This window comes from Mixophyes fleayi, chromosome 8 (genome assembly GCF_038048845.1).
Source record: "Mixophyes fleayi isolate aMixFle1 chromosome 8, aMixFle1.hap1, whole genome shotgun sequence".
NCBI lineage: Eukaryota > Metazoa > Chordata > Amphibia > Anura > Limnodynastidae > Mixophyes > Mixophyes fleayi.
The window spans coordinates 17,805,048-17,831,170 of record NC_134409.1 but is presented as its reverse complement, the minus strand read 5'-3'; the positions used below and the strand labels follow the sequence as shown (position 1 = coordinate 17,831,170).

Below are 26,123 nucleotides of genomic sequence, written 5' to 3'. Positions count from 1 at the left end.
CTAACCGTAATCCTAACCCCTAAAATAATACTTACATTACATCAATAACAGCTGGGTCCCTCCATCGCCGCTTTAAGACAAGTCGCGCTTTCTTATGACGTTATCTAAAAAAAGTCAGCAACTCTCAGTACTGAGTGTCCTGAGAGTCAGGACACTCAGTACAGGATACATCCAACACCTATGTGGATTATAAATTCGCAAAAGAACGCACAGAAATAAAAATAATATTGAATTAATGTCACTTGGTAATAATATAGGTAATAATGACAAAACTTTAAAAATAAAAAAAAATGTTTCCCCCCTTCCCCAATGAAATACATTTATTATGATGTTATGGATGTCTACTGTAAATAGAATATTTTTTTTACAATTGCTTTAGACTGCAAACACATGTTATAGCATGCATACACAGCCACCACCACTAGTAATTGGCACGTAGACTACACCTGTAGCTGGAGCAAGTGATATGACCGAAAAACTAGTTGAGATGCCAGGGCTTGAATTGGACGTAGCTGCGTGTGTTCAAGCTTGGCACGCCCTTATCGGAAGGTAAACTCTCACCCTGTCTATTGGTCTGGCTTGAATGGACTCTCCGGACACCCGTGTGAGGTAATACGATCACTAGTAATCTGAGTTGTGATGTAATTTCTTTACCATTCATTAAGAACGTTTATATATAATGAAGAGAAACACTACCCTCTAATGGTCCTTGTAAGGATATTAGCAGTTCTGTGTCCTGCATTTGTGGCCTATTGCGTTTGTATGGTCATGGAACTCTCCTTATATTATACACATGATGCGAATACATGTATAAAGTCCTGTTAAAAAAAAATAGAATCTATGTAAATAGTTTTATATTTATTTAATCTTCATGTGTTTCAGGGGAAAGGAGTGATGACCACGTGGTGGCTGGATGGGAAAGAGAAAAGTGGAAATTGGAACATTTAAAACACATGCTGAGTCACTTTGTAGAACAATTAATAATCCTATGTACAATTGTTACCATTTTCCTATCAGTTGGTTTTTCTACGTTACAACAAACTAACACTTCTTGTACAATCTACTAAGGACTGGAATTGTAATAAGTAGACAGCATTTATAATTGGTTTGGGTCGAACCTGGATGGAGGGTTATGCCTGGGACGAGATAGTCTCTTTCCCGAAAGACTGTTTAGGTCGTAGTTACAGAATAAGTCTCTTGTGTCCCCGGCAATAAAAATAAATTGTAAACTAGTATAGGCAGAGACGTTCAATGTAAATAACTGCATAAAATCAGATGCCCTATATAAAAAGTAATAAATAATAAATATAATATATTTTACCGAATTGTGTTTTGATGGAATCATGTTTCTGCATAAAGATGTAGCTAAATAAATACAACTAGCAACAATTGTTCTGGTTTGTAATTAAATAAAGGGTATTATAGAAATGTTTATAATTGTGATATCAGTAAAACATACTGAATGTTCTGTGAAAAATATAGAAAGTTGAGCTAAATGTTTTCCTGTCCACTTCTTGTAACATGACCATAAATCCCACCCTGCAAGCTCGCTGCCTATGTGTAATCCTGTCAGTCTCTACATTGGCTGCCTGTATTTCAACAAATCTGATATAAAATCTTTCTACAAACATACAAGGGAGTCAACAAAATTGCACCGACATACATTTCCTCACTTGTCTCAAAATATCTCCCAACTCGACACCTCCGTTCTGCACAAGATCTGCGTCTCTCTTCCACTCTCATCACATCCTCCCACTCTCGGTTACAGGATTTTTTTCGGGCTGTACCCACTTTGTGGAATTCCCTCCCACACACAGTAAGACTTTCCTCTAGTCTTCAAACCTTCAAGCGTTCACTGAAAACCCACCTCTTCAGGCAAGCTTATGATATTCCTCTACCTTCCTCTTAATCTCCCTAGATTACCCTATTACCACCCTCTACACAGCTAACACAAGACAACAACCCTCTGACCAACATTGCAACACACACAACAACCCACTCAATACTTTTACCTTTGCATTCTAGCTGGTCCATTGTGCAATATGATGTAGCACGTGCCCTTGTGTTCCAAACTCCCATTGTCCCATAGATTGTAAGCTTGTGAGCAGGACCCTCTTACCTCTCTGTCTGTATGTATTACCCAGTATTGTTTTATTAATGTTTGTTCACAATTGTAAAGCGCTACGGAATTTGCTGGCGCTATATAAATAAATGTTGACGATGATGATGATGATGATGACCTCACTTATGAAACAAATGTGCAAAAATGGTCCTTCGATCACACATCTACATGGTCTTTTCTAAAGAATGAAGCTGGTCAGATCTGGGTCTCTCCATTTGTTGCACAACTTTTCACCATTGAAAATTAATAAAAACAGATTCTCTGGTGACAGATCTTCTCTAGTATCAGTGTTAGTACAGTGTTTGTTGTCTAATAAACCAACGTTTAGGAACTTTAGGTGTTACTGAACTAGATAGACACTTCCTGCACTCTCTGAATTGCAATTCAGTCATTTAAGGCCGTATACTCGCTGGAGATTTTTAAATGTTTTACCTGCGTTATAAACACTCGGTAAATGCAAATAAATGAATATGGCACTAAAAATTATTGTTCCAAGTAAGTCCATACCCATTTGTGATTTTACTTGCATTGTGGGGGGAATTCAATTCCCTCCGAAGTAGCGCAGCGCTAAACCTATTACCAAGCTGCATGTAAAAAGACAACGTTGAATCTGCCGCAATAACGGTATTTAAGCGCACTAATACCGAAATAACGTTAATAGTGCGCAGGCTGCGTTACTTTTTACAGTAATGCGACCAATCGGATTCCCCCGTGTTGGCGTCTTTCAGAAAGTTACTTGTACTACAATGACTTTGTTACTATGTTGGGCTGTTACTGCTGCTATCACCTTTGTTCCATCTATTCAAATAAGTACTTTGTTATATAATATAACAATATCACAGACTGTTCATATCACCAATCAACACAAAGACAGGTAACAAGACCATCATCAATCAACTACGAACCACATCCACAGAATAACGCCACCATCTACAGATAACAAAACTGACCAAGACAAGCAGATTGGTGATAAAACATCCAATATCATGAAGGTTTAGCTGCTGTTAACTGATTATTTTGCCATTGTATTATCATTTTCTTTTGTAATGTCTACAATGTATCTGTGACTGTGTGCAGTACGTTGTCTAGTACACCTTGCCTTAAGCTTCTACATCATAGATTGCTGTGATAAACTATGAGTAACGGTATAAACTGTTTTGATTATTTTACGCTCTTTCTGACATCGTGAAAATATTTACCTCTTGTTCTATGAAATCTGTAAATTGTTAATCTTCCTCTTCAATAAATGTAAATATTTAGGTTCTGGAGCTGTTTGATTGGGATGAGGTGAGGTGAGACTTGTGGTAAACGTATCATATGGTGCCAATATGCAAGCCTCAGAACCGGTGTATATCATGTGTCTCTTACTAAACAAATATATTGGCCATATTTGATAATTGAACAATTTCAGACAAATAGTTTTCACACAGAATTTGACCTCAGATAACAACCACTTGGCCCATCTAGTCTGTCCATATTTGAACTATGGTAACCTCAAACCCTGTTTGATCCTTAGATCTTTGTAGGTTAATCCTTGTGTCTATCCCAAGCATGTTTCAATTGCTCTACTGCAGGTGTCCAAACTCCGTCCTCAAGGGCTACCAACAGTTCATGTTTTCAGGATTTCTTTAATCATGTACAGGTCAGTAATTATCCCACCTGTTTCTACAGACAGAAATCCAGAAAACATGACCTGTTGGTGTTAGCAACCCCTCCAGCCGGCACAACACAACCCAGAATCAAGGGTCAAGGGTCATACACGGGAAATCAGTAGAGGTTCAGAAGACAGGAACGGGAACAAGCAGGTCAGAAAATTTAAGTAATCACATGAGATAAAGCAAAACATGTAGAAATAAAGCATGTGGTCCAAGTGGTTGAAGGGAAGTTTACCCCTTTAAGTTTTGTAGACTTGTAGATACAGTTAAGACAAATAAAGGATTAGGGTATATAAACACTACAAGTCAGTAAAACTTTACATATAATTAAGAATGATAATGTGTAATAATATACAATCTGCATGCTAGGATACATTTAGCAGAAAATTTAACAGCAAATAGTAACTTTTGGAGCTAATTGAGTTTATCCTTTCATAAAAACCCAAAACAATTTGGAAGTATAAAGTGATAGGGAGATTGTGTTTAAAGAGGGACAGTTAGGTATCATATCCATGTTTTCTTCATATGCTTTACTAGAGATTTTAACCCTAGAAAGACACATGTAGGCTTCTGGTACACAAAATCCACTGTTCTTTTCACTAATGTTCTGCTCCAGGTTTCTGAATGTATCTTTGTTTTATATTTTACATTGGGGAAGCCTAGTTAGCTGTAGATCAGGCCTTTCCAACCTGCGGGCCTCCAGGTGTTTGTGAAACTACAAGTCCCAGCATGCCCTTCCAGCTATCAACAGGTTGTCTACTGGCAAAGCATGCTGGGGCTTGTAGTTTCACAACACCTGGAGGGCCGCAGGTTGGACAGGCCTGCTGTAGAGGATTATAAAAATCCCAGTAAGAAATGTTTTAGTAGCCTTTTTAATAGTGTTTTTTAAACACACACACACAGAAGTAAAATAAAGCCCAGGAGTATTAAGGCTTAGGGTATATGCAGTAGTTTCACACACAGCCTCGGCATGGGGTCCTATCCTGTCCTCCCCCCTCACACCCAGCTTCTTTGGGATGGGGTAATAGCCTGTCCTCCTCATACCCAACCTCGGGATGGGGTCCTATCCTCTGCCCTAACATACAGCCTCGAGATGGATTCCTATCCTGTCCCCCCTCACACGCAGCCTTGGGATGGGGTCCTATCCTGTCCTCCTCCTCACACACAGCCTCAGCCTTTTTTTTGTATATATATAGGGGCCCCGGTGCACTACTGTGCCCGGGGGCCCAAGATGTTCTTAAGAGGGCACTGGGTCTGTCACACCCAGAGTGGCAGTGTGAGGGGGCGGGGCGAGCAGCAGGTGTACGTTCTATTCCCAGCATTCCCAGCGTGGTATAACAGGTGCTAGTTCCCCGCCCTCCGCTCCCTGGTTGCCTGGTGATCGTCCTTGGCCCCGCCCCCCGCTCTTTGGTTGCTTAGTAACCGCTCAGGCCTAAGGAGCCGGCAGTTGTTGGGTCCAGATTGTTACCCGCCGGCGGCCGAGCAGCCGGGAGTCCGTCACCTGCACCGCCCGGGGAGGAATGGAGGTACCGGCTGTGCTGCGCTATAGATCTATGTATAAATCCCCAGCAGAGGACCGGGCCATGGCCGGTGTGCAGTGTTACACTTATTATCAGCCTACAGGAGGGCATGCTGGGTCTTGTAGTTCCACATGCAGATAATACTTTATTTTACCTCATGGGGTATTATTTCTGTGCCTGTTAATGTGACAGGTTCAGTGCAGAATATCTAATTTCCTTGTCACTTACTTGGAGCTGCAGTAATCCCTTCTGGCTGATCTGACTTAAATGGCTTTAACATCAGTTCAGTGCAGGTTTTTGCATTTTTAATATAAATAGGAGCAGAGTGTAATGGGTCACTTTGGAGGTTGCGGTGTAGCTGTGATACTTGGTTTTCATGTTTGCAATTTATATCTGGATATATTTGATTTCTTGTGATGTTTTCATGCTTTGATAGTAAGTATTGCAGCCCTGCACCATGTCCCATTACTAATTGGAGTGCAGCTGTGCAGTATATTTAGTCACCTATGCACATGGGTTACTGGAGGAGCTATATTCTGTATGTATGTGAATGAACCATTCTCTGTGGTGCTTCACATTTACATTTTCTCATTATGACTAAATAACCTATTTTTACTATGGACCTACAAGTTAATGTTCATGTATACACCTGCTGAGAATTGCATCTGGTTCCCTGATCAAGATCTGATAGTGTGCTGTTGGTTTTAAAAAAAACAACAAACAAATTAAGGGTAGTTTAAATATATAGTTGCTACTTAAGTACTGTATCTACCAGTCCATCCCAGCATGCCCTGCCAATGACATGCTGGGTCTTGCAGTTCTCCACAGCAGCTGAGAATGGGCAACATGATGTGACCCATCAACATTTCCGTTACTTGAGCTCTGACTTGTGCTCAAGAGAACGGAATACTCCCTGGAATGACCGGTCGGTAGAGTCAAGTGTCACCACTATTATTTAAAAGTACCAAACTAAGTAAAAACCAAGGGTATTAAATATAGAAACATGTTCAAAACCTGGTAACGTCCCCTGAAAAATGGAGACTGTTATAAGTTTGCGATATCAGAAGCGAATAATTGCATCCTGTGTAATGAAGATTTGTATTTATTTTTTGCCCTGGGTTCAAAATGTTGTACAAATAGAGATGAATGGTTGCACTTTGCTACCGCTTGGTACCCTCATCTGAGTGCCAGTGCCCTCTGGAGAAGATGCCTTGTCAGGCAGAGTGCCAGCTGCATTGTGACACCAGTGTTTATCCAGCTGATATGTCTTGCAGTAATGTGTCTAAATCTACAGCTTTGTCTAAGGGTTGGTGTAAAGGTCACGTCCCAAGACAGGTGATGGGGTCATTGGGCTGTTTTTGGCTTTTCCACAACAGAATCCATACCCCCAATTCAGTTATAAAGTTAGCTGACAATTTTAATAATAATTTGATGCAAGGACCGAATGGATGAAGCGTTTCAAAGTTTATAGACGTAAATCACACTTTACATCAAATAAAACACAATAACCCTATAAGTAGCTTTGTTTTAATGTTTTAGCAGCCTGAAACTTCTTACCAAAGCATATTTGGTTCATTAAAACTGTAAACATAACTCTCTATGTTCATGTCATTGGTCTAGTAAGCCTTGTGGTGAACACAACAGGTCTGAGGATTGTGTGATTCTAGTTGACAGTCCTGGTAATGACAGATCTACTTGCTGACCTTTAGCACAAGGAGGGGTCTGATGTGGGTTGTGCTCCTTGTAAGCTACTTATCTCCCAGCGCAGAGATCTAAATGCTGGAGGAGATAGATTGCCGATTGCTCGTGACATTGAGGTCTCTTTAGTTACATCCAGTAAGTGTTTTTGTAGTGTTTACTGTGTTGTTGAGTATCTGTATTAATATTTAACACTCCTGTGCTTTGTGTCCAACTTCCCCTTGTGTAGCTTATGTTATTTTGATACATTTGTAAGTGTTGCCTGTTACAGTTGCAGCTAAAACATTAATATGAATATTTTTTAAGTAATCCGGTTAATTCTCTAGAACAGGCTTTTGTGCATCGCCAGGGACACATCAGGTTTCAGTACTTCCAGGTTTTTAAATAAAGTTTAAAATACTTTTTTATATAATTAAAGAATAAAACATATTAAAAATTAAACAGGCATTTCAGTAAAAGACCAAACTGGTTACCTGGGTGGATAAACTGCCATTCACTTATATTTTCCAAACCGCAGAGATTATTCCTTACAATACACAAGTTTTCCTAATGAACACTGAAGCTATGACTTTATAACTCACTGTCTATGCAGATATTATTTACAGGATATAGATATATTATAAAGAATGATGCACTCTCTACTGTTATTCTATATATTTAGTAGTCGCCTTAGGTTTGTGACATGGATGAAAGCACAAAGACCACAGCATTGTGCGTTCACATAGTTGCTGATCATTTACAGTAGTGTGTGCATTATCCCATATATCTCGTCGTTGCACACACCTGCCATAACCACTGGTTTATACCTCTTGATGGCTACACATATGTTTGCAAAAAATCCAAAACATAATAAAACTGCCAAAGATTTGAAAGTGTTGAAATGATATCTTCATCAGTATCTGCTCAATGAAGTTAAATAAAATGACTTACATTCACACAGTATTTAAAGTAAAGTGGTATATTTTTGTATATATTTAGTGCAAAAAGTAGACTATATTTGCATTTCCTTAAATATAAAGTTGCTTATTTCAGTTCTTGTAGCATATGTTGGTATATAAACCTGTTGCAGAGTTGAGCTCACTTGGCAGTGCTGAGCATCATAGTGATTGCTGTTTATCAAGGGATGGTAGAGCTTACACATCCATTTCTTAGTGTTTGACCTTTGACAGGCTGCAGTAGAGTCTCATGGTTATTACATCAGATGTTTTCTGGCCTATGATTCCAAGCTGACCATGTCTGTATCGTGGGTTGGGTCTCTGTGCAAGGGTGGAGGTCTACAAGGAGTGGGGTCTATGTACAATGTGCCATTGCTTTAATCTGGCTTGGAGGAGCTCGACTCCAATTTTACATTGGGGTCAAGGTGCCTCTAACTACGTCGCTCATCCTGTACAGTTATGTTCCAGTCCTGCATTGTCACTGAAACTGTAAGTAGCTATTTACACTTAAAAACGTACAGTCGTCTCCTTTGTCCACATAGACTTTTTTTTTTTTTATGGTTACTTTTTCTGTTGGACTACAAAGATTGATGAATGTATTCTTACATGTTCCATAGTAATGAATGTATCTATATAACTCTGTTGTGCTCATTCATAGTTCTGAAAACCAATTGTAACCAATCACAATTGATTGCCTTTACTTGAAACACCTCTACTATGTTTTTGGCTTTCTGTTTTATTGTTGAGAGGTTTTTTTTGTTCAAAATTTGGGAACCGTGGATCTAATTAGAAACCTTCATTTCCTAGATAATCGGTGATGTCAGATCTGTCTAATCCATACCAATCTTCTGATGTTTTGGGAATACAATTAAAACCTTTTTTCTGTGACCATGCTTACTGGGAATTATACAGGAATAGCTTAGAACTGAGTTTAATTTGTGCAGAGCCATCTGGAGGGATTACTTGAACAAAATGGATAGGCTTTAAGTAGATTGGAGGACTTCTATTTATGGAATGAATGTTCCTGCACAAATTTATTTCGATAAAGTAATGTTGAATCTCAGAGGGTTGTGTGTTTATTAGATCTTCTATACAATAAAAAGTCACGGTGATATACGTCACAAGTCTGTAGTACCTGTCCGTACAGAGTATTTTCTATATAAAATAAGGAGCTGAGCAAACGCGGCCATATGTGTACAGATGATTGGGTTCTGCACAATGAGTAAAACAAAAAGACATAATAATTATTTCAAATGGAAACCAATCTACAAAACAATAACAATTTGTGGCATAACTAAAATCATCAATAAAAATTGGGGCGCCACAAACCCCTTATTAAGCGGATGTAGGGATTACATCATTAAAAGAAATGATTCTCCTAAAATAGTGTTTCCCAAACCCAGTCCTCAGGGCCCCTAAACTGCAGGTTTTCCAGGTGACAAGTGAGATAATTCTACCACCTGTGGATCTGTTACAATGTGTCAGTCAGTAATGAGTACACCTGTGCTCCAGCAAGGAGATATGGAAAACATGCACTGTTAGGGGTCCCTGAGGACTAGGGTTGGGGAAACACTGCCCTAAAACAATTAGGGGCCTATTTATCAAAGGGCAAAAAACACCATCGCTGGAAAAAAACAGCTGCTTTTTGCTGACAATAGGGCTCATTATCACCTAATACATGAAAGGGGTTGTCACACGTGGTAAAGGCTTCTGCCTGGGGAAGCCTGTTTATCAAGTATCACAGCGCTACCTGTCCATTAATACCACCTCAGGATGCTGTTTATGGGGGAGAAATATCTTTAAAACCGCTTTAATTTTAGAATTATTTATTTATATATATTTTTTTAGTATTAATGTTTTTTCAATTTTTTTTTTTTTACAGTAAGTGTTTTTAGACATAATTACCTTTTTCCCCACATTATTAGAGTGACTTACACATGCACACGGCTGCTGAGACTAGCTTGACGACACTAACTCAAATCACAAGTAACCAATGTGCCTAAAATATTTCTGCTGGTATGTTGTAGAGCCATTTCTATTGAGGTCAAGTGATTTATATACTCGCTGTCTTCTTTAAAACATCCATCTGGTGCCTGGATATGAATCTGAATTCCATATTTTGTCCATCCCTGATATAAGGTGTCCACATGTAGTTAATAGCAAAGATGCAAATTTTCTCATGGAAACAGTGATGTGACCTGTACTAGGTGAATCACTGTATTTATGAGGTAAAAATAACTGTTATCTGGGGGCAAAATAACTGTTATCTGGGGGCATCAGGAAGAGAAGTTGTTTTGAATCCTGTGAAGTTTTTTTATTAAAATTTGTGTTACTACTAGAATGATGGTATCCTACTGGTAATTGGCTGAGCATGAGTCATGTGGTCTGATAGATCCATCACCAGCAGCTCAATTCGCATTAAATTCAGTGACCTTATGTATGGCAATATCCATAGGAAACTATATATTATGTCATATGTTTGTGTGCAATATATACATCAAACGGGTTTCTCGGTCATACTCGTGTGTATCTTGGTAATAGTCACCCTTATCAGTTTCATGTCCTGCAAGTGTCTGAACTTTTTTGCTGCTATAGATGTCCATTCATAAGGATCCGTACTAGATGATCAATGCAATTGCTAAATTAGATCATTTTACATTTTAAACTTATTAACAACACAAGTCACTGAGTTGGTTAACATGAATATCAATGATAGAAATATGTATATCTATACCCTAGATCAGTGTTGCTTAACCTGTGACACTCCAGGTGTTGTAAAACTACAAGTCCCAGCATGCTTTGCCAATGTATAGCAGCTTGTTGCTGGAAGGGTATGCTGGGACTTGTAGTTTCACAACACCTGGAGTGTCACAGGTTAGCCAACACTGCACTAGATGCACCTTAGAATGACTGTAAATATCAGAAAACATTTTAGATCGGCACTTAAAAATTTGAGTCAAACGTGCATATTGTACCATATTAAGATGGGTGAAAATTTAAATTCAGCGACTAGATACAGCTGTATTAATGATATGATAGTCGCCTCTTTATATGGCTGCTGTGTCATATTATGCCCGGATGACCAGTGGGTTTTTGTTTTCTAGGAAATGTCTGTATAGACGATTGTTCTCCCTGTTACTGAACGTGTGTAACTGATTTACTGTATGCTGGCTATGGGTGACTGGACTACAGGCAACATGAGAGAGTCAGGTAATTCTATGAGTAGTCAACATTTTGTTTAACACACTTGTCCACACAACACAAATGATATACATAGTTTAAAGCAGGCCTGTCCAACCTGCGGCCCTCCAGATGTTGTGAAACTACAAGTCCCAGAATGCCCTTCCAGCTATCAACAGGTTGTCTACTAGCAAAGCATGCTGGGGCTTGAAGTTTCACAACACCTGGAGGGCCGCAGGTTGGACAGGCCTGCTTTAAAGTATTTAAAGTACTTTGAGTGCGATCTTGATCTGAACCAGTATCTGCTCCATCATAGTACTTGGTGTTACAGTAAGGAAACAGCTTGCTGCCCTTTAATGACATGTAAAATACATAAACATTGCAGTCATGATAAAACATGACAGCCGTGTTCTACAACTTGTATGATTCCACATTGTCCATGGTATGTAGCATTGTGGCTTTAATATAGTTTTTCTTTGCAATTTCAACATACAGAACAAAAACAAAATAACTAATGCTCTATCTTCAGTCTTCTTTTTGCTACTGCATATTTAGAGACCAAATAAACCCCAAATTAAAACGTTCAGTTATGAACCGCACAGGTAAAATAAATGGTTCGTCTTAAGCTGACCTTTCACTGCAGCTATTGAGAAGTAATTGCCTCCCTAAACCATTACAGACGGCTGAAGCTCCTCCCGCAGGTTTAGGACAGTGTCCTGATTGGATCTGGCGTAGATCAATAAGCTGAGACTGCATTAATCTGTGTTATCACTGTCCATGCATCTGGGAATGAATCATCACTCCACTCTGTTATTACATATATATCATTCAGCTCAGCAGTATACATACAGCCTTTGATATAGATTCATGGCAAATAATGGCTTCAGTTGCTTAAACCCCCCCCCCCCCCCCTTGTCTTATCAACCTTTATGTATATAGCGCTAGTAGATTCCATAGCGCTTTTATCCTTTATACCCAAATCCCCTGTGTAATACACATCAGCACCTTTATGCAGATGCATTTTTTTTTGTTGGCAACCAGAAATCTGCAGTTTTGTTGTCTTACTGGGAGGGCAAGTGACCATTTTATAAGGAGCTGGAGATTATACTTTGGGTCACTTCAAATGAATCTACTCCTATTAATTAGAAGAGACCTCTGGGAAATGCCACGAGCATGACAGACCTTTGTTTTGTTTAGAGCCAACCAACTGGCTTCTGCTTAGAAGTATAAATATGGCGGGTGGGTTCTTCTCCCATAATGATAGATAGGTGGTGGTTGTGTCTCCGCACTTGTCCAAGTCCTGAGAACCCCAGTTGATAAAGGATATACTCAGTGAATCTCAAGTAAAGGTCTCGGTCATTTAAAGTAACAAGGTAAAATACACCATTCCCTTCCCTGACTTTCCATTGCAATGTGAGTCGCTACGGAGCATTGCTTTATTTTGATCACATGATGATGATTAAATACCCCCATAGAGTAGTATAACTTCCCTCCAGGCTTGTTTACTTTGGTGGAATAGTATCTGTCCGAGGCAGCGAGTCAGGTACCTACATCTTGGCTTTAAGCCTCTGTACACAGCCCCTCTGCTCCTTCCCCATTTATGACTGACGCAAGGATAAAAAGCTGTTTATGGTCCAGAATTTTGATTTAAAAGGCATTAAAGCAACTTGTTTCTGTGCGCTATCGACATATACATTGGCTGATTATTTATAACCAGTTGTTGTAAGTCCTAATACCTATTCTGATTTTCACATACAGGCTGTGTGGTGGATGAGATGTATTGTGTCTTATTACTGGAGATGTGGTGCTGCGCACTTCAGCATAGATTTAATGTTTCCAATGTATGTTATTATACATTCTCTCTTTATTCGTCCTAGACAGCAGAATGATCTCGCACGGCAGTTTTGAGCCCAGGATGTCTTCCCTTGTCCATCCCTCACTCATCACCAAAACCTCACAAGATTCAAACTTTTGCAACGAAAACAATGTGGAACAGTGTATAGCTTACATCGAGCAGGTGAGTCCAGGTTAGATCACCCCTGTTATCGATCAAGGGTCCTAGTGAGCTTGGTGGGACCCTCTCTGTACTGCCCTGGGCCCCTGTGGCCCCTTCTACTGCCCACTGCTTTCCTCTTCCTGACATTCAGTTCCTTTGTTCTTCAGGTATAAATAGGATCTCCCCGAAACCCCAGCAAACATTAACGTATTAAATGCTGGACCATGGACATGGCTGATTGCCATATGTCGTATATATACACCGTGAGGAGGGGGCAGCAGGGGACCTCCAGAGTGGCAAATTTAAGTGCAAAGACCTAGGGGTAAATATATCAAGCTGAGAGTTCTCCGGCGGGTTTGAAAAGTGGATATGTTGCCTATAGCAACCAATCAGATTCTAGCTATCATTTTGTGGAATGTACTAACTAAATGAAAGCTAGAATCTGATTGGTTTTTCAAACCCGTCTGAAAAATCTCAGCTTGATACATTTACCCCCTAGCGTAGGAAGCAGTGATTGACAGTTGGAGCTGCCAATAAAATTCTCAATATGAAATAATGTCTTTCTCCTATTATAGTAAGGTTGGGGGTGGGGTGCAATAAAGAACATTTTGTAGGTTGTTAATTATTTTTTTTCTAGCTGATAAAGTAAAACTAAACATTAATGTATAAGTACATAAATAGAACCCAAACCCCAGATACAGCTCTGCACATTAGTTTTGGCTTCTACTGGATAAAGTGAGCAGGTTTACCATTACTCCAAGAGATTGTGAGCTTGTGCTTACATTGATATTCCCTTTGTCTCTCTGAGCAGGAACTTACAACACTGGGCTTCCCCTCCTTACACACCGCCTCTAGGAATGGTGGCGGAAAAAGACTGCACGTGGTGTCAGTTGTCAACTGTATCCAGGAACTGCTCCAGCGTCACAGCCGGGACCTGCGGAGACGAGAAGAGGCAGAAACGCAGCTCCTGAAAACGAACAGCGACCTGGAGTATTTGCAGAACTGTCATAGTAAGCTGAAGGTGAGCAGACACTAGCACGCAAGACACGTTGTGACAGACAGATGACTCCTTATTCTTGATGTGGTTTTATTTTCTATAACTCTGCCAGGATCAACTGGACGCCACTAAACGAGAGAACGCTGCTCTCCAGGAGAGAGAGCGACAGCAGCAGTGCAAACACAACAACCTCCTTCAGCTGCTGAAGAATGAGAAGGAAGAGGTGAGCCGGCTGCTGTGTGGTAGTCATGTCCAGACCTAGATGGGGGTTTTTAGGGGGGGGGGGGGGGGTGATTTTGCATAGCCATGCCCCTTTTTCAATCTGACTGGTTGGTTCTGAATGGCCCTGCCCCTTTCCCCCCTGATGATCGGTCCTCTCCACCGCAATTTAATGGGACGAAGGTTGCTGCTAGGGGTGCAGATTGCCCCAATCGCCCCCATCCCCTCTGGTTCCGCCAGTGAATGTGTCTGTATTGCTGCCAATGAATCATTCTTTAGCCTGGATGGAAAATGGTGAAGTCCTCTCATATGGTGCTGACGGTGTTCTAATACTGACCCAATTTTCCACCCTGGAGGTGAAGAGTATTTCAGGACAACCAGTGCACCAGGCTGCAATCAGTATCCAAGCTTTGATGCTACAGAACATATTACCATTTTAAAAAGTGATTTGAACCTGAGCAATACTTCACATTTACTTGTGTTAGTGATCAGTAATGCATTTTGTTTCTGTCGCCTTTTTACACCAATTTCGTTGTTGCTTCATAAGAACAGAAGTGATCGTGTTGCATAGCTTTGTGTCGTTAGTTCTTTAAATATCTATTATTCTGGTTTGCATATGTCAAACAGTGTAACATTTAACGTTTTAGATTGTAGCTCTGTAGATCGTGGTGTACTCCCTCCCCAACCTCAAATCTTTCAAACGCTTCTTCAAACTCTCCTTTTCATATTTCACCTACACCCTACATTCCTTCACCTACACCTCTGTTCTCTCCTTTTTGTTACCCCGTCCTAAACAAACTCCCTACTGTTGCTCCACCTACCTCTTCTTTTCGCCCCCCCCCCTCCCCCCCACCGTCTCAATTTACTTCCCTACCCCTCATGAGTGTTAGCTGTCATTACGTTGGCCCTCTCTACCTCCTCTATAAAGTTTCCTTTGTTCTCTATTGTCTCTTGTATTGGTTTTTACTGGTTCTATTGTTTTTCTTGCCCCTTATCTGTATATTGGAATCTGCTGGTGCTATATAAATAAATGGTAATGATGTTGATGATATTGTTCTGTTTTATATTTTGTTGATTGGGCAGCGCTGCGGATTCTGTGGAGACCTTATAAATATCCTATGATGATGATGAACCTGCTTAAGGCGACTTACACATGTTTAATGGTGACCTATGAGATCTGTCTGTTTGGATATATTTGTAGGTGCAGAAACTGCAGAATATAATTGCCAGTCGTTCCACTCAGCACAACCATAACATGAAGAGGAAGGAGAGGGAGTATAACAAGCTGAAAGAGAGGTTGTACCAGTTGGTGATGGACAAGAGAGACAAGAAGATCTGTAAGTGTCAGACGTGTGGTACAAGGAAGTGTTGTCTTTATGTCATCATTGTGTAAGAACGGATATGTGACTCTTTGTATCTGGGCCGTTATTAGAGCTGTTCCTGGGGGTGTATCTAGCAATTAGAGTGTAATACTGGTTATATATGGGTCTGTTTTGCAGATACACCCAAAGTACCTTTAGATAACCACCATTTTATCCAGTCTGCTCAGCAGATGACGGTGGTATTTGACAGTAGATAGCAAGGATTAAGTGTCCTAGACACTTGTAACAGGCGGTGTGACATTATTACAGCCCCTCTGTAATCTGCTGCCACATTCACCCAATTGATCCTTAAAGCTGCGCTACTCTTGATTGCGGCTTGTGATTGGTCCTCCAGCTCACGCTCCGCCTCCCTGGGTATAACACTGGCTTTGTATGAGGAATGGGGGAGCTCCAATGTTTATGCTGGGCTGGAGGTGACCCTGCAGTATCCCCCCAAGTTCAGCTTTAAGTGGTAACATTTTTAAAAATCTTAACAATATAATAGTGTTCTCCTCAGCACCTTTTTCCCGGATGCTCCACCCGGCTGTTTATACTTCCCACCCGGCTCTTGGAGTCCAACAGAGTCCTATTATAATGGAATAAACCATTATTTCTCCTACTAGAACAGGCACTATGTGAGCACTACAGCCAGCAGTGTGTGTTAGACTACTGACCCCCAGTCTGACCAGTCCTGGCAGGTGTGGGCAATAACTTCCAACGTTTTTCAAAATGATTGCAAAGTATTACACGGCCCCCCCACCTGGCTACTTCTTGATGCCACCCAGCTGGCAAAATTTTCTAGAGGAGAACACCATAATAAATAATACAATCTCTGACTGTCCTGCACGGGTATTCTGCCATGCCTAAATGTCAAGTGCTGCAGACCTGTGTCCTCTTGCATTACAGTGGAGGCCATAGGGGGAACTTACCCCATAAAAGTGTGTGGTGGTGGGGGGGGGGGGGGGACCTTTTCTCATACATCCATTGGAGGACACTGGGCATATAATCCAATATTCAGAACAGCCCTCTTTGACCCTATGTGATATCTGCAGTGTATTCCTGGTCTGGAAAATAAAGACCATCTCTGTATTTGTAACCAGTGTGTGATTACTGTACCATGGACAGCTAGAGGAACACTGCATTAAATAATTTGGACAACTGGAACTTCTGTAATTATTTTGAAATTCTATAAAGATTAATACTCGCAATATCTCCCTTTTGTGTCAACTATTCTCAATATAGTTGTTTTTATTTGACAGCCATCGAAGTGCTAAACTACGTAGGCCGAGCTGACGGGAAGAGGATGGCGTGGAGAACTAGTAAAACCGATGCCAAGTGAGTCAAATATTTGTGGATAGCGAAGTAGGGGCAGAGGTCACTGGGGACATTATTGGGAACTGGTGTGTGCAGAAAGGTACTGTAACTCATAGCAACCGATCGGATGTACATTGTAACATGTACTAGAAAAATGTCCCTTGTAATCTGATGGGTTACCTTGTGCAGAATACCAAGTGTGTGTACTCGGCCCTTACAGGAGTGAGGAGGAGATGTACAAAGTTCTACTCTGTGATTATGAACAGCGGCAGAAACAGCTAATGGTGGAGAACGCGGAGCTGAAGAAGGTGCTGCAACAGATGAAGAAGGAGATGATCTCGATCCTTAGTCCGCAGAAACCGAAAACTAAGGAAAAAGCAGATGATATCCTCGGACCAGTAAGTGACCCCCCCCCCCCCCTCTCTCCCCCCCTGTGTTTTCGGCACATACAGAGCACCAAGGTTTGATTGTGTTGTACAGCGTTCTCACGGCACTGACTGATCGTGACACCTGTGTGACGTTGTAGCGCGTCTTCTGTAAAGGTTTTGTGTTTCCCGCTGAAGGGAACTTTTATAAATTCTGTAAACAATTTTTAGGTTTAGAAAATACGGTGACTGCCCAGACACAGACCTATCTGGTTGCCTGTCATGAGCTCTCATCACCCAGACCCTCATGAGTGATAACTTGGCATGTACCACCTGATTCTGTGCTAGAGGCATTCATACGGATCACCTTGGGGGTCTAGTGCAGTCAGCTGACTCTATTTCTTGGCAGCCCCTATCAACAAGTGATTGATCCCGTTCAGCTGAAGGTTGGGTTTAAAGGTGGTTTTTGACACCCCTGCACACCTGTGTAGCAAACCATCTAGTCAGCAATATTGTAGCCACAGTACATCAGCACTCAAGGATGGTTTCACATGGGGCATTAAGTCAATGTGAGCGCAGCTTAGCACACTTGCGCAACACCCTTCCTTCAGCAATATTGACCTCTGTGTACATAAGTGGCCATAACAGTTAATAACTTCTCGCAGGACTGGATGCTGGTGAATTCTCGGTTCTACACATAGACGCTACCAGTTGTCGGCTCTGACACATTAATTTTGTTTTCATCCTGTTTTTCCACTTTGCAATAACTTGCCGGAACCACTGTTGTCGTTTGCGGTAACGTCTGTGTACTGGAGAGAGGAGAGATCCAATACACTTGTTTGAATAGACAGCCAGATACTGTTTGGATAGCAGTGCTCTTTATGACCAGAAACCAGATTTATCACAAGGGATAGACCCCCTGCCAAGGTACTAGTATGTGAAGGGGGGAGTGTTAACGAAAGATACTCCCTTTTATGTCTTAATCTGTTTCACAATACAGTTCATTGTTAAATAATCTTTTAAAATGTATTTCCTATTAATGTTGTTGCATATAAATAGGAATTAGGGACGTGCACAAAATAAAATCTAACCTTAAAATAATAACATCCTTGTCACTAGGTCATTAGTTGGTAATAAACATTTTTGCAGTTAGTACAAGAGTCAGATACCCGTTATTAGATGGTTTTGGTGACCAAGTTGTGGCTCCTGAACACTAGGTGAAGAAGCCTTTCTATAAAGTACATTAGCAGCATCATTCAGTTGCGCGACATGGTAATAGCGTGACCGGTTTCAGCCGTTTCTCTGGAACTCGCTCTTTGTTTATTGGGGGTATTGCTGATCTGAAGATTTCTTTGATCTGCTGTCAGGTTCTATCGGACGCTGAGGAAGATCCGGCAGACTCCAGTAAGGAGAACCTGCCCGAGTTATCCTGCGAGGCGGTTAGAGAGCAGCTGGTCAACAGCATCCGTCAGCAGTGGCGCATACTGAAGAGCCACGTGGAGAAGCTGGACAACCAAGGTGCGCTTTTATCAGTGTCCACTGTTTGCTTACTGATCTTGACATATTATTATAATTTAAACGCTTCATTAATGTCTTGTTTCAGCCGCTCAAGTTCGTGTGTCCTCTCCAGACCGCAAAGGATTGATTACCAAGGAAGATCATGAAAAGGAGATGGAACAACTGAAAGATGAGATTCACCAGTGCAAAGAAACCATCAAGAACCAGCAGCATCTCTTTCAGGTGTGTCTGGATTAAATCCAATCAAATACATAGTTGACATTTGTGTCGTGGCTGAAAAAACACCACCTTGTTTTATGGTGCGATGCTGCCACCTGTGGGTATGTGGTGCATATTGCAAGCGGTTCACTGCCTACAGAAGTGGTGATTGTCCAAGTTTTATAATGTGAATAATTATTGTTCAACTAGACTATTATACCGAGAATCTTTATGGAAAACAGATTTAAGCATTTAATCACGTCTGGGGGGCTCTTTTTTCCAAAGAGTTTTACACCTTCATCTCATTGTGACATGTAATCTGTGTACTGTCTGTGAAAAGTAAATATAAAATAAATATCGATCTAGGGTAATAAACTGGGCATTGCCTTTATTTCTTTATTAATTTAAGAGAAAATGCTTAGAGAAGAGCAAGTAAATATATAAGCACTAGCTTGCAGGATTAACATCTATCTGAGTATAAGTCTGTATACTGCCTAAGATGGTTCTTGTCCTCCTGTATCTTACACAACATAATCATGTGGGCAGTATGATGGTAGCATAGTGCAATCTACAAACTACTAATTTACACTTCAGCAACAATAAAATTAGCATTTTTTTATTAATATCCTCCCATTTTCCTATCCACATAAACCATTATCTGATGCAGCTGCCTTCTTGTATGGCTTATTTTTGTCCTATCTGTCTGTGGCATTGGGGATGGCTAAGACTGCTTTAGTACCTGATCTATTTACCAGCTGTCTATAAGGCACAGACATGAAGCATTATTGGGTAAGCGGTAGGATCATGCACCCTAGTATTGAGGTCGGTCGTACGGCCGTTCCTGTGTGACCCTGGCGCTTATCAGATCACTCACTGCTGGTTACAGTCTGGTGACGATCTACTAATCAATCTGCATGGATTTAAATTTAGCCAATTCCTGCAAATTATTCACTAATAAATTGTATCTGTAAGTACTTAATATTATTGGCTGTAGAAGAGGCTTCATACTACTAATACAATGTACACCATTTGTACGACCCGCAATTATTGTCATTGTTAAGAGATATACCTGTGGAATTTAATATACATTGTGTTTATATGTCACTTTCTTATAATTTAATGTTGCTGCCCTTTCTGGGGAAATATTGGGTTTGTTACATTTGCCATAATACATAGGATTTGTCCCACAGCTTGCTATCCCCACATTATGACTTGTAGTATGCCCCCACCTCATGCACCAGATTGCGTTATTCTACACTAGCCCTTGTGGGTTACCCCACTTACAGCTAGTCGTTGTGGGCCAGTTTTTTTGTTCCTCCTTTTTACTTTGTGCTATGGTCTGAATTCTTCTCCTTTCCACTTAAACTACGTTTCAATAATGATGATATTTTCATGTGCAGCAGCAGATTATTGTACCAAGTGACACCTCCACCTTGCTGCAGGACTGCTACCTCCTAGAAGACAAGGAGCGCCTCCAGGAAGAATGGAAGTTATTCACTGAGCAGAAGAAAAACTTTGAGAAAGAGAGAAGAAGTTTCACAGAAGCAGCAATCCGTCTCGGCCACGAGGTAGAACGTATATCCTAAATGGCCACAAGATGGCGCCCAATCACCTAGCTAGGATCACATCTACCTGTTCTGTAATGTCTCTCCTAACCTGTAATTGTTATGTTTTGTCTCAGAGAAAGATGTTTGAGGAAGACCGAGCACTGTGGTTAAAGCATCAGTTTCTGAATATGTCCTTGTTTTCCGATCGGAAGATTAACGAGCACTGCCAGTCTCAAAGTGCCCTTTTAAGTAAGTTTTTAAAGTGATGTGCACATTTCGTTTTATTTATATAGAATATGACCCCATAGCATGGCATAGGGCCAGATGTATGGCATTACCCTCTACTTCACTGCTATTGCCATGTCATGTGATCATGCATAGGAGAAAAAACCTTCCCCGATTATCAGAGTATCTGTCTGTCGCTGCAGAGCTCTGTAACGCCTTACAAATCAATAATAATAATGATCTCAAATATCTGCAGTTCTGAGGAGCTCCTGATACTACATCTCTGTTAGTAGCTGTCGTATAAAGCTCGTGGTGGTCATTTAATAGAAATATTTAGTGTGCTATGCATATGATTATGGCAGGTACAGCTCCTTGTGCTGGCTGCAGATCCCCATAGACTGGGCATAGACCAGAATAAGATCTGATATTAGACAATATCCCATCTGCTGATAGTGACGGCCGGGGACCTGTGGGAAATGCATTGTAAGCTGGACTCCAGTTGTAAATGACAGATTTGCTTCTCCAGTTCTAGCCTCTTGGGTTTTATAGCAGCCGTGATCCCGTCTCTTATTTCGATGTGTTGTTGCCTTTCAGGCTCTGAGCAGGAACCTCACAAAAGCCAGTCTAAGTCTCCTCAATATAAAGCCCATAGTCCAACTTCATGGGAGGTCACCAGAAGCATCGGAAAATCACTGCCTACTACACCTTCCAGCAAACCCCCTGTCCACAGATACAGGTATGTCAGTGTGGTCTGCAGGAGGCTCTACCTTCACCTAATGCTTAGAATATCGATTAGTAGTTCTGTGATTCTACGTATATTCCTAAAGGACTTGTGATAACGGATCTCCAACAGCAGACGAAGGGGCTTATTGATGTTCTGTAGCTCATAGCAACCAATCAGATATTGGCTGATGGCAGTCTAGTGTAGTCTGACTAATGACGTAATTTCTGGTAGTTGGATGTTATGGTCTACAAGGCATCTTATACTAGCAGTACTCTGTTACACAAGCCTTTAAATGTACTGTATACTTGACGTACCAATGATTTCATGGGTGTACATGTCTAATATATGTAGATTTAAAGGTAAATTCTCCCTCTTGCCAGTGAGCTTGTGGCTCCCAATCCCTTACCCCCCTCCCCACATTGAAATAATCCATCCCGTCCCTCTCACAATACTGGTTGCTCACAATCTGCATTTTCTGGTCCAAGAGGCAGATGGACTCTCAGTCTGTCTAGTGATGCTCTGGTCATACTTGTATATTATACTGCCTCCCTGTCTGGCCTCTACAATCCCAGCGCTGCGTTCACAGGAATGCGCCGAGTAATATGTTGGTGGAACAAAAATAATTGCTGTGTTCTTCATAAATCCTTTCTTTCATGATACTTGATAAATTAAAGACCAGCGAGTTGAGAATAGATGGCGATAGAGGGGTAAGTTTATCAAGCTGTGGGTTTGAAAAAGTGGAGATGTTGCCTATAGCAACCAAGAAGATTCTGGATATCATTTATTTAGTACATTCTACAAAATGACAGCTAGAATCTGGTTGGTTGCTATAGGCAACATCTCCACTTTTCAAACCCGCAGCTTGATAAATTTACCCCCTTGGATTCCTGCGTCTCCTATCAGGAGTCTAGATCACTGTTTCTCAACCTGTAATTATATGTGTCTCACTAGTATCCCCAAAAGTGTTTGTTTATACAAAGTACTCCCTAATGTGTGTCCTCTAATCTGATGACGCTCGTACCAAGACACTTCATATGGATTTACAAGTTTCAAAACCATCCCTTTTAATTAGTTTTATTCTGATCAGCATCTTATTTTTGAGCTATATTTAACGGACTGACGAACCCCTTGGGTGGGTACATGTCACAGGTTGAGATCCTAGGCTCTGGATAATATAATGATTGTATATAGACAGATATGCTGGCCTGGCCCTCATATTACTTTATCAAACCTCATTGCTTCAGTAATCCTCACTGCTCTGCTACATCTAATATGTGATGTCCTTGTGCACACTGTTGTATTACTTGTATGTAATGTTCATCCTTTAGTAACTTGGACAGTGCTACGTTAAATATCATTAACTACTGGTTAGTAATAAAAGAAGACCTTCTATCCTGTTAAATCAGTTCTACTATATTGGAGCTATTGCTGTGTTCCTCCCCCCTCCCTTATATCTCTATTTACCCCCATGCCTCCCGGCCAGTTCTATTGCAGAGAAAACTATGCTTCATTTGTCCAGCAGGTGGCGTGGTTTCATTAAATATGACAGTGACTTTTGTAGACCTGTGTTAAAAAAAAATAATTATAAACTCTTTGGGACATATTCAGTTAGGTTTCCGGTCCGCGGGAACGGGCCGCAAAGTCAATCCACAGTACCGCAAAAATGTGGATTTTCGTGCGCACCCTATAGGGTTGCGTAGGCAAATCTGCGTTATTGCGGTACCGTATTACTGTCATTACTGCGCATGTTCCTCGGTAACGAGCGTTACCGCGGACCGGAAACCTACTCGAATATGTCTCTTTATTTAAAGAGGAAACGGCTGGAAGAATACAAACCGCTTATTAAACACAAGAATATTAATATACAAGATGTCTCCTCTGTTTTAGGCATTATATCAATGGGTAAAGGGGAGGGAGGGGTATAGGGGAGTAAGAAAGGCACAAATGCTACCAAAGATATTGCTATTGCTGAGTATACATGGGGCATGATTAGGAACATTAAACCATGTATTTAAAAAAAGACATATGTCACTCACCATCAGTGCACTGCACCCAGCCCGGGGGATCCGGAGACAGCCCAAGAACTGTGGGGGGCAGTGGAGCCGTACTGGATAGGCAACTACGGCTTTAGGAAGTACCGCGGGGCCCGCATCTTGTGGAAATTTTGTGATTTATCGTGAAGATGGTACGTTGTACTCTCCATGCTTGCGACATGTCGGATGTAAGTGGTAGATCTGTGTATTCTGTATTGTAAAATATTATTACTCAATTATATCATATCCAGGATTGTACGTTAATGGAGTCCAAAACCATTAGTCTTTTATTGTTGAGTGAAGCCGATACGTGTCCATTTTAGTGCAATGAAGAGATCTAATATTCTAACCAAGTCTTCTGTGTTTGTTTTTCTTTAGCTCTGCGAGAACGGATTCATCCAGCAGCAACTTGTGATTGAACTGTGGCTCCTGTTGGTTCATCCTTGGCCCTCACACACCGGCCAGTGGCCTTGTCTCCAATTTGTTCTGTGTCTAATTTATTACACTCGTCCCTTGTGGCGACTCGATCTATCCTTGTCTTTTTCTATTGCGAAGAATTTCACTGCCCAGCTAACATGAGTCGTTTGCTCTCAAACTTGGAATAATTGTCTTAGATAATTTAATATGTGCGGAGTTAGGTGCCGGTGTGGGCCCTGGGTATGTGTGCCCGGGTATGTGTGCCCGGGTATGTATGACGTGTTGGGGCATTTCATAGCCTGTGAATGAATGTTTGGATTTTTATTTTTTTTCCTCAGGGAATAAAGTTTAGAGAAATATCATGGCCTTAAATCCGCATAATACATGTAATGCTTGCTATATAAATGCATAATGTAGAAGTGCAAGTTTTATTGGGGTAAAAGCCTGCTGGGTAGGCTACACCCTATTGTTGTCCTGCTAGGTCTCCTACAGGTTTGGGGGGTGACCAAAGTCTGGTCTTGTATGTCTAAGTAAACATTGATTTTGTACCAACAATGTCATGTATTAGAAATCTCACCATGTGAAGGGTAGTCTCCATGTTCCATGAACTAGATGAATGTCAGACCCCTTAAAGTGTACTTGTTGCCAACTCACAGTGGAGGCAGCCATCTTTTTTTATGGGTTTAGTCAGCATTCAGCCTTGCAATTGACTAGGAACCAATGACATCACTGAAGCGTGCTGCACTGACTTTCCTAGTGAATTGTTGCGTAGCCAGGAATGTTGGCTCCGCCCACAAAATGGCTGCCTGCACGGTGTGTAGATAATGGATACACTTTAAATGACATTGAGGTAACCCAGTTTTTATAATCCTTTCTGCCAACCCCAAAACATATTCGAGCACTTGGCAAATAAATTAACTCTATCTGCAGCGTTTATGTTCTGTCTGACAGCAAAGCTGGAAACTAGAAGCTGAGGACAACCTTCACAGCCATGTAGCCTATAAATACCCTCGGGGGTCTTCTACACAGGAAAAGTGGAGGTGTTGTGAGTAGCAACCAATCAGAGTCTAGCTATTGTTTCCTAGAATGTACTACATAAATGATAGCTAGAATCTGATTGGTTAGAAGGTTTCATACATTTACCCCTCGGTTCCTCATTAATTGATCGGAGCATCGTTGTGAATATTGGTTTCCTCCAGAATATTGTTGGCCCCTACAACGCGTTGATACACATCTAATGGAAGCTTACACCCAGGAAAATGACTTGGGCTTGTGACATTCCTGCTAATATTTTGCTACACATTTATCATGTAATGTAGTAGAATAAATAGGTTTCCTTATCGGAAAGACTTCTCTTTTCGTAGAACCTATTGTACAAAATGCTGCTCCGTGCAATCTTACGTAGGGGATTTGTTTGTACTATGGACCCAGAGTTCAACATATAAATATCAATTATTGACACACACCCTTAAACATGTTTTAGGGTACACTTATTATGCTGTGAGGCGGGAGCCTGCGTTTTATGAAGGGTCTTCCAAACTATTCAGCGATTGAGCCTAGGGCAGAGCGGCAGAGAGCTCAGAGGCAGGTTCAACTTAAAATGTTGCAGATTGCTTTTAAATCCTTTTCTTTTTAAATTCCTGACAAGCTTTCTTTCTAAACTCTGGCATTCAGTTTATTAGGCTGTGGGTTGGAGTTTGACTACAGGTCTCAAGAGATATGACACACTTCTGCTGAGCTGTTCCATGGCTCAAGTGAGACATTGCTTCTGGAACACCTTCAGATGTCTGCAATCAAAGCCTAACATGCAGCCTTCTGTCTAAGAAATTCTGGGAGGGAGTTTAGGGTGTTAAGGGATATTTCTTTTACACTTTAAAATTGTCATAAAGACATTGTGAAAAGTAATGAACTGACTTAGACATGTTAAGTTCTGTTAAATATACTTTTTTCTGTACCCTTCTGGTTTTGCTTGTAGATTTATAATAAAGTTATTTTTTGTTTTTACTTTGTGTTTTCTCATTTATAGCGGGTATGCAATAAATTTTATTACGGGACATCTTTGAAAACTAGTGCACTAATAACAGTGCAAAAATGTTGCT

The 26,123-nt window shown here is 40.9% G+C and overlaps 1 protein-coding gene across 3 annotated transcripts; it reads left to right on the top strand.

Annotated features, from left to right (window-relative positions):
- Window positions 1-5,159: 5,159 nt before the first annotated feature.
- SSX2IP (SSX family member 2 interacting protein) lies at window positions 5,160-25,524 on the top strand. Of its 3 annotated transcripts, none has more exons than XM_075182006.1 (14): window positions 5,160-5,303; window positions 11,035-11,140; window positions 12,988-13,127; window positions 13,918-14,127; window positions 14,216-14,326; window positions 15,524-15,659; window positions 16,943-17,018; window positions 17,218-17,395; window positions 18,730-18,880; window positions 18,966-19,102; window positions 20,482-20,646; window positions 20,760-20,874; window positions 21,445-21,586; window positions 23,986-25,524. In XM_075182006.1, the coding sequence occupies exons 2-14, from the start codon at window positions 11,095-11,097 to the stop codon at window positions 24,020-24,022; spliced, it is 1,644 nt and encodes a 547-aa protein (XP_075038107.1). In that variant the 5' UTR covers window positions 5,160-5,303; window positions 11,035-11,094; the 3' UTR covers window positions 24,023-25,524. The 3 variants fall into 3 exon arrangements, with proteins under 3 accessions (XP_075038107.1, XP_075038105.1, XP_075038106.1); XM_075182004.1 differs by having other exon boundaries at window positions 5,161-5,303; window positions 20,479-20,646; XM_075182005.1 differs by lacking the exon at window positions 5,160-5,303 and adding an exon at window positions 5,376-5,459 and having other exon boundaries at window positions 20,479-20,646.
- Window positions 25,525-26,123: the final 599 nt, after the last annotated feature.